The 16,883-nt window shown below is 56.2% G+C and overlaps 2 protein-coding genes across 8 annotated transcripts in view; both read left to right on the forward strand.

Moving 5' to 3' along the window:
- ST3GAL3 (ST3 beta-galactoside alpha-2,3-sialyltransferase 3) overlaps positions 1–2,068 on the forward strand; it is a 191,320-nt gene extending 189,252 nt beyond the window's left edge. For all 6 annotated transcript variants that reach the window (XM_037069696.1, XM_037069695.1, XM_037069697.1 and 3 more), the window contains one exon: positions 1,189–2,068. In XM_037069696.1, the coding sequence (XP_036925591.1) occupies positions 1,189–1,278 (90 nt within the window). In that variant the 3' untranslated portion in view covers positions 1,279–2,068. The remainder of the gene's footprint in view (positions 1–1,188) is intronic.
- Positions 2,069–4,501: 2,433 nt separating this feature from the next.
- ARTN (artemin) lies at positions 4,502–8,146 on the forward strand. Of its 2 annotated transcripts, none has more exons than XM_037069594.1 (3): positions 4,502–4,823; positions 7,024–7,186; positions 7,262–8,146. In XM_037069594.1, exons 1-3 carry the CDS (start codon positions 4,719–4,721, stop codon positions 7,723–7,725), a joined length of 732 nt encoding a protein of 243 aa, XP_036925489.1. In that variant the 5' UTR covers positions 4,502–4,718; the 3' UTR covers positions 7,726–8,146. The 2 variants fall into 2 exon arrangements, with proteins under 2 accessions (XP_036925489.1, XP_036925488.1); XM_037069593.1 differs by lacking the exon at positions 4,502–4,823 and adding an exon at positions 6,641–6,700 and having other exon boundaries at positions 7,048–7,186.
- Positions 8,147–16,883: the final 8,737 nt, after the last annotated feature.

The raw sequence follows: 16,883 nt of genomic DNA on the forward strand, positions 1-16,883 counted from the left end.
TCAAGTACCCAGTCCTCTGCTGACCTTGCACCCCCAGTGACTCCCAGCCTGGAAGCTGACCCATCGGACTGGTAACTTCCTCATGGGAGGGGTGGGGGTGGGGCGGCAGGTAGAGAGCTGCCTGGGTTTCTCCCTGTGCTTCGATCCTGGTGCTGCCATCCCTCCACGCCCCATTGTCTCACCTGCAACATCTCGTGTCATTCAGCACATTTATTGGGCACCTGCTCTGTGCCACATTGTCCCTGCCTTCCAAGAAAGTGAGGCAGATGCTTGAGTTTTTCAAGAACAAGGACAAATCACCCAGGGGTCTGCAACAGGAGGGGCAACTGGCCTACAGCAGAGTTTGGTGACAGGTTGGAGAGAGCTGACTGGATCAGAGTAGGGAGTGGTGGGAACTGGGAGTTCTTCACACTGCCAGGCAGTGGCCGTTGCTGTCGCTGAGGCTGAGGCTCGGCGCTAACAGGAACTACATGGTGGTCGGTTGGCTACAGACTGTGCATCCAGTTGTGTGATGAGTATCAGTGCAAGACTGTTGATATTCACTCATTCTTTCAAACCTTTTTCATTATTTGACTTAGTCACCAAAGCTTGCTGGTGGCTACTGGGGATAGGAAAGAACCCGAACCTGGGCTCAGTCACCCCGAAAGAGAGGGCAGCATCTTCCCTGCGATTTCCACACTAACAGTGAAATGAGCCTGTTGCCCTCTAGCCTCCTGGCTCCTCTGAACTGAGAGACAGGATTTCACCAGCTGCCCGCAGGCCTGGAGGAGTAGATTGCATCAGGCTAGAGAGTGACTAAGTCCCACACAGCTCTCTCTGCAGCAGGGCCCACCCCCCAGGCCTGGGCCAGACCTCAGTGACTCACATTGCCTGTCCTCAGGGTGCCTAGGACCTAGGTGTCCCAGGTGTGCTTCTGGACAACTGAGCCCCCAAAGTCTTTGGGACAAGGTTGGAAAGCCTTCATCTCCTGAGATTGCAAGGAGAGGCGCAGTGCTGGGTTGGGAAAAGGAGTCAGGAGGTTATGTTCTCCGAGCCCCATGACGAGAGGAGGAGGAGCTGGGACACAGACGTCAGACAGTGGTGGTCAGAAGAGGGCACTGGGTTCTGGGAGGCGCACTGTGGTGGGGCTGTGTCCCAGCAGCCGCCCAGGCTGCCCCGCTGACCACTCCCCCATCTCTTTCCTTCCAGTCCTGGACACACAACATTCAGCGAGAGAAAGAGTTTCTGCGGAAGCTGGTCAAAGCGCGTGTCATCACTGACCTAACCAGTGGCATCTGAGATGTGCCCAGCACAGGGCCATGGAGGTCCCGGCACCGCCAAGAGCAAGCAGCAGCCATCGCCACCTGCCCATGTCACTGGCCTTGGTCTGGCCGTGCCTGAGAGGCACGGGAGTCTTCAGACCCAGGGAAGGGCTATGCTGAGTAGCCCCAGGGGTGGTGAGGCCTTGGCAGGGCAGCCAGAGCTGCATCTGCTCAGTCCAGCCTCAGAGACCAGCATTCGGCCTCACTCTCAGCCTGGATCCTTGAAGCCAGGGCTCGGAAGGCCCCAGCCATGGCCAGCAGGCCAGCATGCAGGAGGTGGACGTTAGGCAGCAAGGTGGCTGCCGGATTTATTTCTCCAATCAGTGTTCGGTGTATGATCATTTTGTGAATTGGGGGGGGAGGGATAATTTATTTTTAGATAAGGTTGGAGATGTCGTTTGGTCCACTTGCTGTGCAGAAAGAAGCCCAGTAGAGGACCCGTCAGGCAGTGGTGCCAATGGGCCCCCCCACAAAGAGGGGGTGCCGCAACTAGCCAGCGCTCTGCTCCGGAGCTATGGGGAGGGACGTGGAGTCTCATGCCAGCCGCCTTCAGCTCCTGACATTGTTTGGCCTTTCTTGGGGAGCAGATGGGGTACTCCCACATGCCAGCCCCTGACAGTCCCACAGGGGAGCCCTGGAGCCACCCTTCAAGCCAACAGGACAGCCTCTGGACCAGGGCAGAGAGAACTTCAGAGCTCAGGGGGTGAGGCCTGGCCGAGCCCAACAGCAATGGTCGGCCCCTCCCCAGTTGCTGCTGATCAGTGGGACAGTGCCCGGGCCTGGGCCGACCAGCTTGGCCGCTGTTCTGGGCTTCAGCACAGGTCTTGGGTTCTGCCTTCAGCCTGGACCAGAGCACAGGGAGGCTTAAGGACCTCACCCAGGCTGCGGCAGTCACCATGGAAGCAATAAAGCTCTTCCCTAAACCTGGCCTCCTCTTGCTTTCTCTTCCTTTCCTGGAAGAAACAGGAACCCGGGGCCTCAGCAGCTATGCCGAACTCCTCATTCCAGTTCACTGCCTGCGTCCGCTGCAGGACCTGGGCAGCCAGCCCCCTACGGGACTTGTGGACCCGCTCTCATCCTGCACAGCCCTGCACCCTCTTTGCCTTGAGAGGTGGACCGGGGTGCCGGGCCTTCCCGAGTCTCCCCGATGCCTCCTAAAGGGGCCAGAGGGCAGGGTCGAAGCCCACAGTCATGGGGCAGTGCCTCTGGGTAGCCACAGCCCCAGTGCTGCAGGGACAGATTCCTGCAGGTACAGGGGAGATACCCTGGCGAGCCCTGGAAAAGGTACACCCCCCCTTAGCATAGCAGTGTCTCCTTGCCCCCAGCCCACTCTTCTCACTTGGCAGGAGGGCTTGGTGCAGCTGCAGGCACCCTCTCTTGAACATTATCAGAGGTATCTCTCCCCACCTTACCTCCTCAGAGCCCTAGAATCTGATTCCCAGCCCCCTTCCCCAGCATCCCCAGGCAGGCCTGAGATTGGGCCAAACACATGCCAGCACCTAAGGCATGGAGTGAGCTTCTAGCCAGAAGCTCCACCTTGGCAGAGTGGGACCCACTGGCCCCTCACCTCACCTGCCATCCCCATCCAAGAGTCCTGGTCATCCCAAGGACCACCAACTTCCCACATGTCCCCTTAATCCTGTGGTTCATCCTCAAGCAGAAACCTCCTCAGCTCAGGGGAAAGCAAGTTCCTGATTGAGGGACAGGCAGCCCACTTCGATGCACACTGTACTCTGTGTGAATAGCACCCCCTGGAGTTGTACAGGGCACAGGCTGCATGTCCACAAGCCACAGCCATGGCTGATAAAGCCCCGGGGAAGCCACCCAGCTGGGCAGCCAGTTGTGGGAGGCAGCAGACTGAGCTGCTCACCACCTGGCCTCCTGCCCCACAGGGGTCCTTCAAGCCTGGAGACAGTGTCCCCTGCAGCCTGGCTTGTCCTCTCGCCCGGTCCACAGAAACTGCTCTAGAAAACACTGGTTCTCAGCCCTGGGTGTACACCGGAACCACCTGTGCAGATTTGGAACATGGCACATGCCCACACCAAGATTCTGATTCAGGTCTGGGGTGGGGTCTGGATGTGGGTAGTTTTAAAGGTCCACAGGTGGTTCGAATGCACAGCCAGGACTTAGCCGGTGCACACACGTTCCCTGAGCATGTTGTTTCCACCTGCGATCTCCAGTTGCCATCTCCAGCTCAGCTCTCTCCACTTTACTCCAGGCTTCAAACTCAGCTGCACCTTGAACTTTTCCACCAGGATAATCCACAGGTCCACCCCACTCCACATGTCTGTCGCTGAACTCATGAGCTCCTACTCCTCTTCCAGGGAGCTCTCCCCACCAGCACACATCCCCTCCACCTGGCCGTCCAGGCCAGAGGCAGGCCACTGCCCACCCTACTCCTCACACCACACCATCAGAGCCGAGCTCTGACAAGGCTTTGGTCCTGAAACAGCCTGTGAGTGGAGTGCCCCCAACTTGCCCCCCGACTCTGCTTCCCACTCTGCTTACTCAGCAGCTTCCTGACATCCTCGCCGCTCAACTCCAAGCTCTTCTCCCACTGCAGCCAGTCAGAGAAATGCGTGTCTGACACACAGCTCCCCTGCCCGAAACACTGGTCCCCATTGTCAGATAAAGTCCAGGCTCCCTGCTATGTGACACAACCTCTGGCCTTCCTGTACCTCTATCCGTGTTACTCACCCAACCTCGACCCCACCTGCCAGATGGCCATAATTGGGCTCCTGAAATACTACCCTCCAGCTCCTGCTCAAACGAGCACGATGTCCCTCCTCTGTGACCTGCCCTGCCTGACATCCCGACTTCTTCAGCCCTGGGCTCCTACTCCTCCAGGCACCGCCCTCGCCGCGCTGGTGAGCAGTGATGTGCACAGGTGTGTCTACTCCAAGCCCCAGGTGGAGAGGGAGGTGGGGTGTGGGACGGCTGGAGCAGGGTCAGACCTCGGAAGCCCCAGCACAGTGCCTGGCCCACCCAAAGACTTGGGTGGGTCTGCTCAAGGAAGAAACTAGCAGGGCGGCCAGCCAGCCCCCCAGAGACAGCGCAAACCGCAGGGCCGGTGGCCCGGGGCAGGGACGGGCCCATCCCCTCCCTCTCCCGCCCTCAGCCCTGCCTCCCAACTCCCTACTTCGTGTGTGTGCACAGTGAGCGACCACTCTCCTCGCCTCTCCGCCGCCCAGTTTCTCCATGCTGTGTCCTGGATTCTCCACTTCCCAGAGTCTTCCCCTTCATCTTAGGGGACCTAGTCAAACCAGGGGGGACAGGATCCCAACGGGTGCAGCAACCGACCAGGTGAGCCCAGAAAGGTGGGGCGGGGCAGGGGCGCTCGGGCCCCACCCCGGGATCCGGTGACGCCAGGGCTGGAATTTGACACCGGACGGCGGCAAGGCATGAGGCTGCCGAGGGATGGAGTTGGGCCCGGCCCCCAGACACGGCCCACGGGCTCCACCAGCAGCAGGTCCCTCAGGCCCAAGTCCTTGCTGCATCCGGACCCAGAGCCCTGCACCCAAGGTAAGCCGGCCTGTTGGCCCACCCCTCTTCCCAGCCCTGGGGCTAGGGGGAGCAAGCAGGAGAGTCCCCCGCCACTTTCTCCTATCCTCCCTCTCCTCTCCTGGGCTCACTGCACTGCTCTCCGCCCCTCCCAGCCCCCTCTGTCCCTCTAGTCGCTTGTCGGACTGTGCTAGCCCTGCCGGCCCACTGTAACGTGAGGCTCCCGCTGCCACCACAGGGCACAGGCCAGCTGCCAAGGCCACACTTTTGGCGAAAAGAAGCACTGCCAGGTGCACAGCCCTGGGCATGAGCCTTGTGAGCTGCAGGGAAGAGTCCAGCACTGGCCCCAAGGAAGGTGCCTAGAAGAACACAGCGCAGGCCCCTGTGGTGAGTATCTGGCTGGCAGATGGGGAGGCAGGGACTGGAGGACCAAGTGTTCCCAGACCACCAGGAGCCTAGCTGCCCTCGAGAGACCTGCTCCTGGGGACCCCCTAGCAGAGGAGGTCCTGAAGGCTGCTTTGCCTGGCTTTCCCACCATCAGAACAGTCACTGGCGTGGCCCCGCAGTGCTCCGATTTAGTTAGTTGGACACAGCTGGCCCTGAGATGGGCCACACTGGGGAGGCCTGCAGAGGTCTAATGCACAAGTCTGCAGACATTCTGTGTGCTGGGGGTTGGGGGTGCAGGTGACAGTTGGGACCCAAGAGCAGGCCAGCTAGTGAGGGCTCATGAGGTCTCTGCAGCCCCAAAGGGTGTTTGGGAATGCCAGCCAGTGGGGACACACAAAACCTGGTGGGGTTCAGAAAGGCCGGCAGGGCTCTGGAAGGATGGCTCATAGGGGAACTTCCAGGAGCAGGTCCAGGCTGTCAGATCCACAGGGAGGTGGAAGGGAAACAGCTCTCAGGTGGCTCAGCTCTCAGACTAGGCTGGTGTGCAGGCATGGCTGGCCCTCCTGAAAGTTGCTCAGGCCTGAGTCTGGCTGAGGGTAGGGAAAAGCCCACCCCCTCTTTGAGTCTGCATGCTTGGCAGACGCTGCCCCCTGGTGGCCAAAGGGAGCCACGGCCCCTGGGCCCCATGTTCTTGAGGGCCCATCAGGTCCCAACACCTGCTGGGTCTTTAGAAATACCAGTGATCAGAAGAGAGAATTCAGGTGGGCAGATGGGGCGGCGAGAACTTGAGGACCAAGTAGCCCAGACCACCAGGAGCCTAGCTGCCCTCAAGATCAAAGATCACAGAGGAGCAAGGTTCAGCAGCACAGGATGGGCAGCGCAGGCTGAAGCCTGGACCTCACTATCAACAGATGCCTTGGGTCAACCCGCAGGCACCCCACTCTTCTCCAGCCACAGCTTCCTCCTGTATGGCATGGAGGCAAAGCTGTCTGTGAGACCAAGGGGCTCCAGCTACTCTCGCCTCCAGCCAGTCCTGGCTGCTCCAGCCCTGCAGCACAAAGCGGGAAGATCCTGGAGGGGGAGACCATTTGCAAACACCCCTTTCCCCCCAGCTGTGTGGGTCTAGCCTTGTGAGCTTAGGCATTGCTGAGCTGCTCTGAGCCTTGTTTGCTCATTTGGAAAAGGGGGATTATTCCACTCACCTCGTGGAGTGGTGAGGACCGAGAGGGAGAACACGGGCAAAGCACCAACACACAGTTAACCTCCTGCTGCAGCTACTGCTCCTGGGTCGAGTCCACCTATCCAAACCCCTTGTTCCTCACCTGGAGATACTGACGGGGAGGGATGACCTTCTCAAAGGATAATTCATTTCTCAATGTTCTGGGCTGCCTCAAGAGTAGGGTGGGGTGACAGGTCAACCGGGCTGATGGGAGATCCTGGTATTGACAGAGATGGAGCCTGGACGTGGAGGCCCTTCTGTGCTGCCCCGCTGGCCCCTGCCTAGGCGGCAGGTGAGTGGTTCTCCTAGTGATTCCCACCTGGTATCAAGGAAAAGTGGCTTGACTGGGGAGGGAGAGCAGGGTTTGCCCTGGGTAGGCACCAGAAGTAAAAAGGCAAATGGTCAGGGAGGGACCAGGAGTCTGGAGAAAGGTCAGTGTCCTCAGGTGACTTCCCCACTTGGCCCCCTTAGGCAGCAAACCCATTATCCTCCAACCTAAACCCTTCCTGGCGCCCCCACCCAACTAGAAGCCATCCGCTCTGATCTCTGCTGCCCCTGCCCTTCCCTGGGCTCCCTCCACCCCAAGTCCACCAGGATGCCCTCTTCCTCCCTGAGGCTCCACTTCGTCTCTCTGCACAGCCTGCCCTGTGGCCAACCCTGGCTATTCTGGTTCTGCTGAGCAGTGTCGCTGAGGCCTCTCTGGGCCTCGCACCCCGCAGCCCCGCCACCCGTGAAGGCCCCACACCAGCCCTGGCGCCCCCTGTGGGCCACCTGCCAGGTAGGTGAGAGGGCAAAGGGACTGGGTGTCATGAGGCTGGGCCGGGACCCAACGCAGGCCTCCATCTCATTCTAGGTGGCCGCCCTTTCCGTTCCTGCAGCGGAAGAGCCCTGCGGCCGGCCCCCCAACCTCCCCGGCCCGCGCCCCCTCCATCGGCACCCTCGCCGGTTCCGTCCCGCGGGGGCCGCTCAGCGCGGGCTTGGGGCCGAAGGGGCAGTGCGCGGGCCTTGGGGGCGCGGAGCTGCCGCCTGCGCTCGCAGTTGGTTCCAGTGCGCGCACTCGGCCTGGGCCACAGCTCCGACGAACTAGTGCATTTCCGCTTCTGCAGCGGCTCTTGCCGCAGGGAGCGCTCCGCGCACGACCTCAGCCTGGCCAGGCTACTGGGCGCTGGGGCCTTACAGTCAGTCCCGGGCTCCCAGCCGGTCAGCCAGCCCTGCTGCCGACCCACACGCTATGAGGCTGTCTCCTTCATGGATGTCAACAGCACCTGGAGGACTGTGGACCGGCTCTCAGCCACTGCCTGTGGCTGCCTGGGCTGAAAACTCTCCAAGGACTTGTAGATGATACCCTTACTCGGGAATCTTCCTGCCTGGAAGGGGCCAGGGGCCTCAACCAGAGATGGACATCACAGGCCTCAGCTGGGCAAGTGATGAGCATCAGCCCTGGAAAGATGGCGGGATGACTGACCGCAGTCCTCACCTTGCGAGTCCCAGCCCTGCAGACCCCAGAGACCTGGCTATGAAGACCCTGGGACCCATCTCACAGACACTGGCAGGGGCCAGGCCCAAGACCCGCGACTCCTCCTCTTGAGAAGCCAGCCGTCTCTGAGGTCTACGCCTCAACCCCGGCCCAGGGACAGAATTGGAGGAGAAGCATTGTAATCACATTGCTGAAGTGAGCGGCCTGGTACTCACTCCTGGGAACTGGACCCCTATTTATTATTTCTAAGTTATTTATTTACTTCTGTGGTTTGTCAGATCCTTTCCTGGGCAGTGGGGACTGGATGGGAAGACTCAGCTGGCGAGAGATCATGCCCTGACCTTCCCGCTCACAACTGCAGGCTGACTCAGCAATCGCAGGCCTGGCCTGGATCTCCAACTGTCTCCTCCACCTAGCAGCTCAGGGACTTTGGGTCAGTGGAGGGGGCGGGCATGGAACACAGAGTAGGGGCAAAGTTTTGTTCACCAATCCTGGCAGGCCAGTTTACAGCCCCCTGCATAGTCTCCAGCACTTGGAGCTCGGGGTTACTGGTGGAGAAAGCCCTACCCTTGAGGCCTCGGGCATCCTGGGGAACTTGCTTAATGGGTGAGAAGCGCATACTGCCCCACGCCAGTCATCGATCAGTGTGTTCACGGCCTCCACTTGCAGAGCCTGATGTGGGGAGCTCACTACCCACAGAGCATGAAGCGGCTCAGGACAAGAGAGCATCTGAAAAGGCCAGTGGGAGGCTGGCTTAGCGGGGGGCCGCGGGGGGCACAGCAGGAAAGGGCTGAGAAGGCAGGGAAAGGTTGAGGGCCCTAAGAGGGACCTGCCTCTGGGGTGATGACCAAGATTATGCATTTGTACATTCAACACTTATTTACTTAATGCCTCTTATATGTCAGATAGTGGGTAGACATCAGGGATACAGGAGTGAAGGGACATGGTCTCTGCCCTTAACCTTAAACTAGGAGAAACGGACATTAAATAATTACATACATAATTTTAAATTCAATTTGGCACATGGTACAAAAAAGGACGAGAGGCCAACAGTCACACACACTCGTCTGGGAGGGAGAAGAGGCTAGTGCTGACCCTGGCTTCCCACACCACCCCAGTCGCCTCCCGGAGGTCAGCGCCATCCCTCCCAGCATTTCCGAGGGGACCCTGAGTGAAGCCTTACGTCCTGGGTCCCATGAATTTGCCCTACGGCACCTTTCTTCTGTAGATGTTCTTCCGTGTTTGGAAAGAACGCTGAGTCTGAGGAACCACAGGGCACCCAGAGGGTCTCCCCCGAGGCAGTGGGACACGCTGGTCTGGAGCCAGGGAGGGCAGTTTGGGCTGGAGAAACATTTGGGCAGAGTCAGTAGCTGCAGCCAAGGTTCGAGAGCACCGTGAGAGTGAGGTGGGGTCGGGAGGGGCCCTTCGGGCATGTGACACTGCTGCCCAGGGTCCCTCCCAAACTGCGAAGTGCCTGCCTGCTTCGGCACATGTGCCCCCTAGGCACAGGCCAGAGTGAAGGGCTGGCAAGAGTCCTCTGAGGGCCATGTTCGCTCTGGGTCCAGGAGGAGAAACAAGACTGTGCTTCGGCTTTTCAGGGTTCACTGCCTCAGTTCTAGGTGCGCCCAAAACTCTGGCACTCGCCTGCTTCCCTTGAACACCCCCTTGGCTCCTCTCTCTGCCTCCAAACTGATGCAGGGCCCCCAGTCTCCAATCACCCCCCCCCCCCGCCAAGAAAAAAGTANCCCCCCCCCCCCCCCCCGCCAAGAAAACAGTACCAGTGCGGTACAGTGCACACACACCTCAGAAAGGCCTGGCCCGGCCCTGATCGAGGGTAAAAGGAGACAGACAACCTGTTAATCCCAGGGCCACTGGGGCCAGGGAGCCCCTGCTGGGAAGACTTGGTAGCGACCTAGTTCCCGAACCTTCCAACCCCCACCCCTCGGTGGCGTTTCTGCTCTCAGAGCCTCTCAAGGCACCGGAGGGGACCCATCTCGGTGCTCACAGCCAGAGAGGCGGGTCGGACCTCCAGTCGAAGGTTCTGGCTCTCAACACCCCCAAACTGCCAATCTTTGAGGGGGTAGGTCCCTGCAACCAAAGGCCGCATTCTGGGCCCCAGGGAGACATGCCCAACATCTCACAGAGCCCCAGCTGACCAGCGGTTTCTACAAGAACCAGTCCAGGCGGCAGCTCACAAAAACCAAGTCCCTCTTAAAATAATAATAATAATAATAATAATAATAATAATAATGAAGCAGTTTTCCCCGAAGGAAACAAGAGCTGAACTTCTCTGCCTACAACTCAGCAGAGATCACCCAGCCAGGACCTGGCCGGGCAGGGCACCTTCACCACTGGGGCCAAAGCGGCTCCGGAATCTGCACTTTCGATTGCAGCCTTTGTCTCACATCTACAAGCCCATGCTGCCCACCTGAGTTCTCTTCCCAGAACACTGGCCTGGTCTGCGCCAAAGGGGCGTCCATCCACCACCTTTTGTAAGCCAGAAAAGTACAGATGGCTTTGAAATGGCCGGTTTTCCACTTCAGAGAGCGCCCAAAACTTCCCTCTACGTTTGTTTCATCCAAGAATCAAGGCTCAGGGTCCCACGCGCTCCCGCTGCCCTTCCCGACTGCTTTCCTCCTCTCTCATCCAGGGATTCCCACATTTCACCTCGCTGAGCCCCCCGTGATGCCTCGTGTGTGGACAGGCCAACTGAGGTCTCACCTCGAAAAGGACGGGATGGGTGGAGAGCGGAGAGACCAGAGAAGAGCTCTAGGGGGTCGTGCTTAAGGGATCAGCTTTCCTGCTCACGGGGGTGCTTCTGAGCCTGTTTGAAGTTGGAGAGTTTTTAGAGAATATGATGAAAGCCAAGGATCCTCTCGGACACCTCCCCACCCCCACCCCCACACACAAGAAATGCTTGAAAACCTCTGATATGTAAACAACTGTAGGGGGTTCACAGACACTGAAGCTCGTTCAGATTCCTTCGGAGTCCATGACCCCCAAGATATAGTGCCCTGTTCTAGATGTTGTTATTAATGCCCATCCGTAGCTAGACTAACTCCTCTGTCTGTTCTCAGGACTCCATGGCAGGGCTCTGGGTCTCAGCTATTTACAAGCCTCCCCATTCTTCAGCCTTTTAAAAAATTGAGTATCTCCCTTCCCTCTGGGTTTACACTTGATCAGGTATTTTGTTTACAGCATTAAACAAAATTGACACTGTGGATACAAATATACGTGTGTGTGTGTGTGTGTGTATTTCCTCCCACCTCTCCTCCTTCACCAAAACAGCTCTTGCAAAATCATCATTATTAAACCCAAAGGCCACTTCTCAGCCTTGTCCTTTGAACTCTCAGGGGCACTCAGATTTGTCAGCCCCTCTTGAAAGCCTGTCTTCCAGTCACTATCCTGACCCCATACTTTCTGTTTCCTCCCCCAGCTGCCCATTCTCAGACTACTCGTGGCCTTCGTTTCTACTCTGCCTCTCCACTGCTGACACAGGCCTTCTCCCCCGCCCACTCCGCTCTCCCCGAGCAACGGGACGGACGCTATCCCACACTTTCAGCTACCACTTCCGTGCCTATGGTGGTCACATTGTATCTCCAGCCTGGAGCTTTCTCCTGAGCTGAAGAGCTCAGTGTATTTCCAATACTTCTCTCCGAATACACTCTGCAACCTCAAACTCAACGTATCCGTCCTGGCGATCTTCTGTTTGCTCCTTCAGGTCCAGTCTCCGTGCCTCTCTGCCCTGCTCTGAGACTCATCAATCATCTTCCCTGCTCTCCAGTTTCCAAACCTCCTCCAGTGCTCCCCTGCATGAAGGGCGCCAACCTCCACCCGGGAGCGCAAGCCAGACATGTGGGCAACATCCTGGGCTCCTTGAGCTCGGTCACTTCCTTTCTCTGTTGGTCTTCAGAGCTTTAGATCTTTCAAGTCCACCCCCTATTCCGTTGCAGCCTTTATGTTTGGGGGAATGGTTTATTGCTTATCCTCCTGGCTGGTCTCTTCGTCTCCAGTCTCAACTCCCTCCAGTCCTTCTCCACCCTGCAGCCAGAGAAGTCGCTATTCTCTTAACACCAATTGAGCACTGACTGTAAGGCAGTTAGTGCTAGTTACCGGGCTAGTTATGGGAATTCGGAGCTCAGCCGGAAACACGTTCCGCCATTAAGGAGACCAGAGTTGCAAGTGGAGGTGGGGGAAGGGTGCCAGGTTTAGCAAATAAAAAGATAGGACATCCAGTTAAACTTGAACTTTAGACAAACAATACATACTTTTTTAAGTAAATGTGCCTCATGCAAGAATCAGGCAGTGTTCAAGTTCAAACAGGACACCAATACCAGGCGTCCGGTGTTCTGTCGGGCAACCCTAGGTGGGGGTAAATAAGTAAACAGAAATGCAATTTGCCATCCTAAGACCCTAGTGGAAGTATGGCTGGGACACAGCTGTGTATGTCGGGGTTGGGGAGAGTTCTATACACAGAGGGAGAGAAATCTGTTCCACCTGAGTGGAAGGGGGAACAGAGCCATTTGAACCAAGCCTTGAAAAATGAAATGTTTGTGCAGGGTGGATGAGGGGCAGTGGGCCCGTTCTGGTTTTCCTTTACCACCTTCGCCACCTTTCAGTTCTAGATGCACCCTTTTCACGGACCGCGCCCTATCCATCCAGGTCTGCGACTCGGCCTCGGGCAGGGATGGTGGGCGAGGGCCTCTTCCTGGGCTTCCCGTCTCAGCCCTAGTTTGCTGCTACTCCTAAATTCCTTAGAGTTCTCTTCACATCTCACCAGCCAATCCCTCTTCACTTCAGCCCCCCGTCGTAATCCCAAATTCTTAAGTCACACTGCCCTGGTGCGCCCACCGTGCCGCTCCTCCTGCGGGGCCCCAGCCAAACACACAGCCTGCTCAGTAGTGGCAGTAGCGTGAACAAAGGCAGGGAGGTAAGTATGAAGCAACCTGGGGCGTCCCAGGAGAGCCAGCAACTTTATAGAATTGGGGTAGGGGTCTCAGCAAGACAAAGGCGAGATGATGAAGGTCCTTGAGTGCTATTCGAAGGAGCTTGGACTTTGTCCTGGGAGAGCCTCAGGACGAAGAGCTTTAAGTGGGATTGGCTAGGGGTGCATTTCAGATGGGTCACTGGCTGCAGTGTCTGCTTTGGACTAGGCAGTGGGCACAGTTAGGGCCGCTGCAATTAGGACTATTTAGGCAATAAATGCTCATCTTGACCCAGCGCGGAAGCGGTGTGTCAGGACAGAAACAGACGTGTGACGATAAATAGGACTTGGTGATGAGCTGGTTTTGAGGGCTTAATGAAAGGGAGTGTTTCCAAGGCTCTGGCTTGGGCGACTGGTAAGGACTAGAGGGGGTGTAATATGTGATGGGGGTAAAGTGTGGGGAAGGTCGTGAGGTCTGCCCATTCATGAGACAACGTCCAGCCAATGTTAATATAACAATAACGGTTTGCACATCGATGTAAGCTGGCAGCCAAGAGGAGCAGACTGGAATGCGCATGTGTGAACAATGACAACCTTATTGTACTAGTCAGTGGGGGCAGTAGACACCATTGAGTGCCATGTATACTGTGTGGCCATCACATTCAAAATGACTGAGTAGAACAATGAATCTGCATCGAATTTTGCACTAATCTTGAACATTCCCCTGCAGAAACTATTTGGGTGATCAGAAGACTTTCGGAGATGATGCAATGAATGCAGCGCATATAAAAGTGTGGCACAAATGCTTCAAAGGTGGTCGAGAATCTGTTGAAAGCGACCCACGTTCTGGAAGGCCTGCACCAAGCAGAACACCTGAGAATGCTGAATGTGTACGGCCGCAGTCAGCAAAGATCGGCGACTGACGGTGTGAGAACTAGCAGCAGAGCTGGGGATTCCCAAAACCACTGTGTCTGAGACTTCGACGAGGGTTGTCGAGACTGTGGATGAGATTCAGGAAAACGTGACGGTGCAGCCGCTGGCGATTCCTGCAGAGGCCTGCAGAGTGTTTGGAACAGTGAGAGAGACGTGGGGGGAAGTGTGTGAGGTCCCGAAGTGCCTACTTTGAAGGGGACTGAGGTGTCATTGTCCTGTGTACAATGTTTCTTGTACCTTCTTCAATAACTGCCTCTGTTTTTCATATTACTTCCTGGACAGTAATAGTACTCTCTGGCTGAATACTTTCTTGACAGACCTCATACATTTCAATGTGAGGTACCTCTGAAACCTGTAGAGGGCAAGGAACCTGGTGGCAGCTGAATGGGAGGGTCTGGAACTCAGAACAGTCTGGGCATCACAGCTCATGGCCGAAGGAGTGATAGGATGCTGAGGAATAAGAGAAGAAGCAGAGGATAAGAGCCAACATCTGAGGAACACGACGGAGAGGAAGAGGGCAAGCCTGCGAAGGAGACCAAAGCGGGTGATTGGAGTAGGAGAGAAAAACAAAACAGAACAGGGGGAGGGAGTGGTCAGCAGGGCCAAATGCGGCAGAAAAATCAAGTCACATAAGGACTGAAACTGCCCATTGGGCTTTCTTGCAACATGGGGGCCTACAGACTCAGGCTAACCTTCTTTCTGAAAACAATTAAAAATACTAGACAAAATATTTAGTTTTAAAAAGTAGATGTATCCTTGAGCTGGCAAAGACCTAAGAGATATTCAGGCCCCCCCCCAATAAGTCAAAGCAGGAAGCTACAAAGGTAAGCTTAGTAGTTGGCTTTCACCTTGGAGGGCATTTTTCTCGCCTGGTGAACCTGAGCATTGCATGGTGAGGGCTCCTGAGGTTGTGGGGCGGAGGCCACACAGGCAGGGAACCCAAAGATCACACCCACACTCAAGGATGAACTAGAATAAACCTACCCCTCCTCTACGTAACCGGTCTCCCCAAACCAGAGAACCATAGAGAACAGTGCCTGCATTTCACCTGGGTGCTAAGGGGAAGCGGGGAAACCTTCCCTGAGAATGTTTAACTGCAAGCAGCTGTCATTTGGTTTTGTGGACCAAATTCACACTATCTTGGAAGGCTGAAAACTTCAAACGGATGAGTTAATTTGTTGCAGATAGAGGTTGCTAGTGGTTCCGGGTGACCAACGGAAGTTCCCCGTCCTGCTCTCCTGAATCCGAGGACCCATTCCAGGGTGGTCACAGGTTCTGGCCCCTAACGACCTACTCTGGTCCCTCGGAGGAGGGGAGAACCCATCTGCAACTGGCTCCCAGAGATTTGTTCCCTGCTTGGGTCTAAGTTATCCTGCGTTGCTATCCACATCTTGGGTGTCCCTTTGGGCTTGGCACCCAAAAATGTCCCCAACCTCCCCAGGGCTATTTCACTCCATCAGTCCTGGGGGTGTTTGGGAAACACATTCTGGAGCCATTGTTGGTGAGACTCGGTTCTTTCTCTACCTGCATAACTGCCAGTGGTGAAGAGCAGCCCTGGGCTAGAAGTGGGAAGAAAACTCACATTCACCAAGTTGTAGCCTCTGGGCGCAGCCCTGTTCATAGATGATCTCAGTTTGTCCATCCCTGGAGGAATTATCGTTCTCATCTTTTAAAAGGTTTTATTTATTTACTTTTAGAGAGAGGGGAAGAGAGGGAGAAAGAGCGAGACAGAGAAACATTGATGTGCAAGAGATACATTGATAAGTTGCCTCTCACACACCCCCCATGTGCCCACCTGGCCCGCAACCCAGGCATGTGCTCTGACTGGAGATTGAACCAGGCCTGCGCCCAATCCACTGAGCCACGTCTGCCAGGGCTATTCTCATTTTTAAAAAGTGAGCTTCAGAAGTCAAGGTCTTAAGGCTAGAAAGAGGCCAAGATGGGTTTTGAACTCAGGCCCATTTCTTCACACTGCGCCCTTGCCCCCGGTCCTTCCACAGTGAAATCTCCAGTCAGCATCAGAGCCAGGGCACATCACAGCCCTAGGCACAGACCTGGAACTGGTTACTTTATTGTGGCTTCCTGTTTCCTCCTTCCAAATCTCCCCTGCCTCTACTCCTTCCTTCCTCAATTTATCCCACGTGTTACAGGTAGACTTTTCCCAAATGCAAACCCAGTCATCAGCACTCACTAGAAACCCCATCATGGTTTCATATTGCACTTCGTATAAAGTCTAAACTCTCCAAGAGTCTGCTGCTCCCAGCGCGCCTTCCAACCTCACCTGTTACTCATCACTTCCCTTTCCTCACCCCACCTATATCCCCTTAGACTGAACACAGATTGCTAGCGTACTTCAAACACTTTCTGAATAAAGATTTGTTGAGTGACTGGATTCCCACTGGACTTTGCTTACCAACTAACCGAGTTTCCTCCCTCCCTCCCTCCCTTCCTTCCAGTCTTCCCATTCTTCAAGTTTTTCCTTCTCCAGGAAGCCTTCATCTGCCTTCTCAGGTCTCCGCGGCTGTTGCCAACGCCCCTTTCGTCCACTGAACGCAAGTATACAGGTTCCGCCTCCCGCCCACCGCTCCGCTGGAGTAGCTGGCAAGAGTTAATAAAAGGACCAGTGGTAAGGGGAAGGGACTGCTGGGGTCTGCCGCCAGCGTATCTGCGGCCGATCTCTGCTGCCCTAGCCGAGGGACAAGATAACCCAACTTTCCCCGACCTGTTTCCTTGTCTGAAAATGATGAATAAAAGCCCCGCCTTAGAGTTGTTGAGAATTGATGCGTAATGTATGCAAAACACTGTTCGTAGCCACTTAGGTGTGAGCTAGTCCTACTCTAATTACACATAAAGAGAAGTTGCTTCCAAGAACCTTACGAAATTCTCCGAGCACTGTCCATGGTATGAGGTTTCCTGGTTGCTCACAGGGTGGTTCCCACAGCCGTCCTTTCTCATTCCTGAGGCAGCCAAGCCCTCCTTCTCCTCAAAGTGGTGCCGACGCCTTACCCGGTCCCTTTCCAGGGACCCAGGATGCAGGCGAAGCGAAGCACTAATGTGACCTGTCCTTCCCAACGCGCCCCCCCCCCCCATGACCTCCAACACACGCACACACCCCTTTTCCTCCAGCCTGGGACTCCACCC

This window comes from Sturnira hondurensis, unplaced genomic scaffold, assembly GCF_014824575.4.
Source record: "Sturnira hondurensis isolate 20B ecotype Veracruz unplaced genomic scaffold, ASM1482457v3 Scaffold0018725, whole genome shotgun sequence".
In the NCBI taxonomy this organism is placed as follows: domain Eukaryota; kingdom Metazoa; phylum Chordata; class Mammalia; order Chiroptera; family Phyllostomidae; genus Sturnira; species Sturnira hondurensis.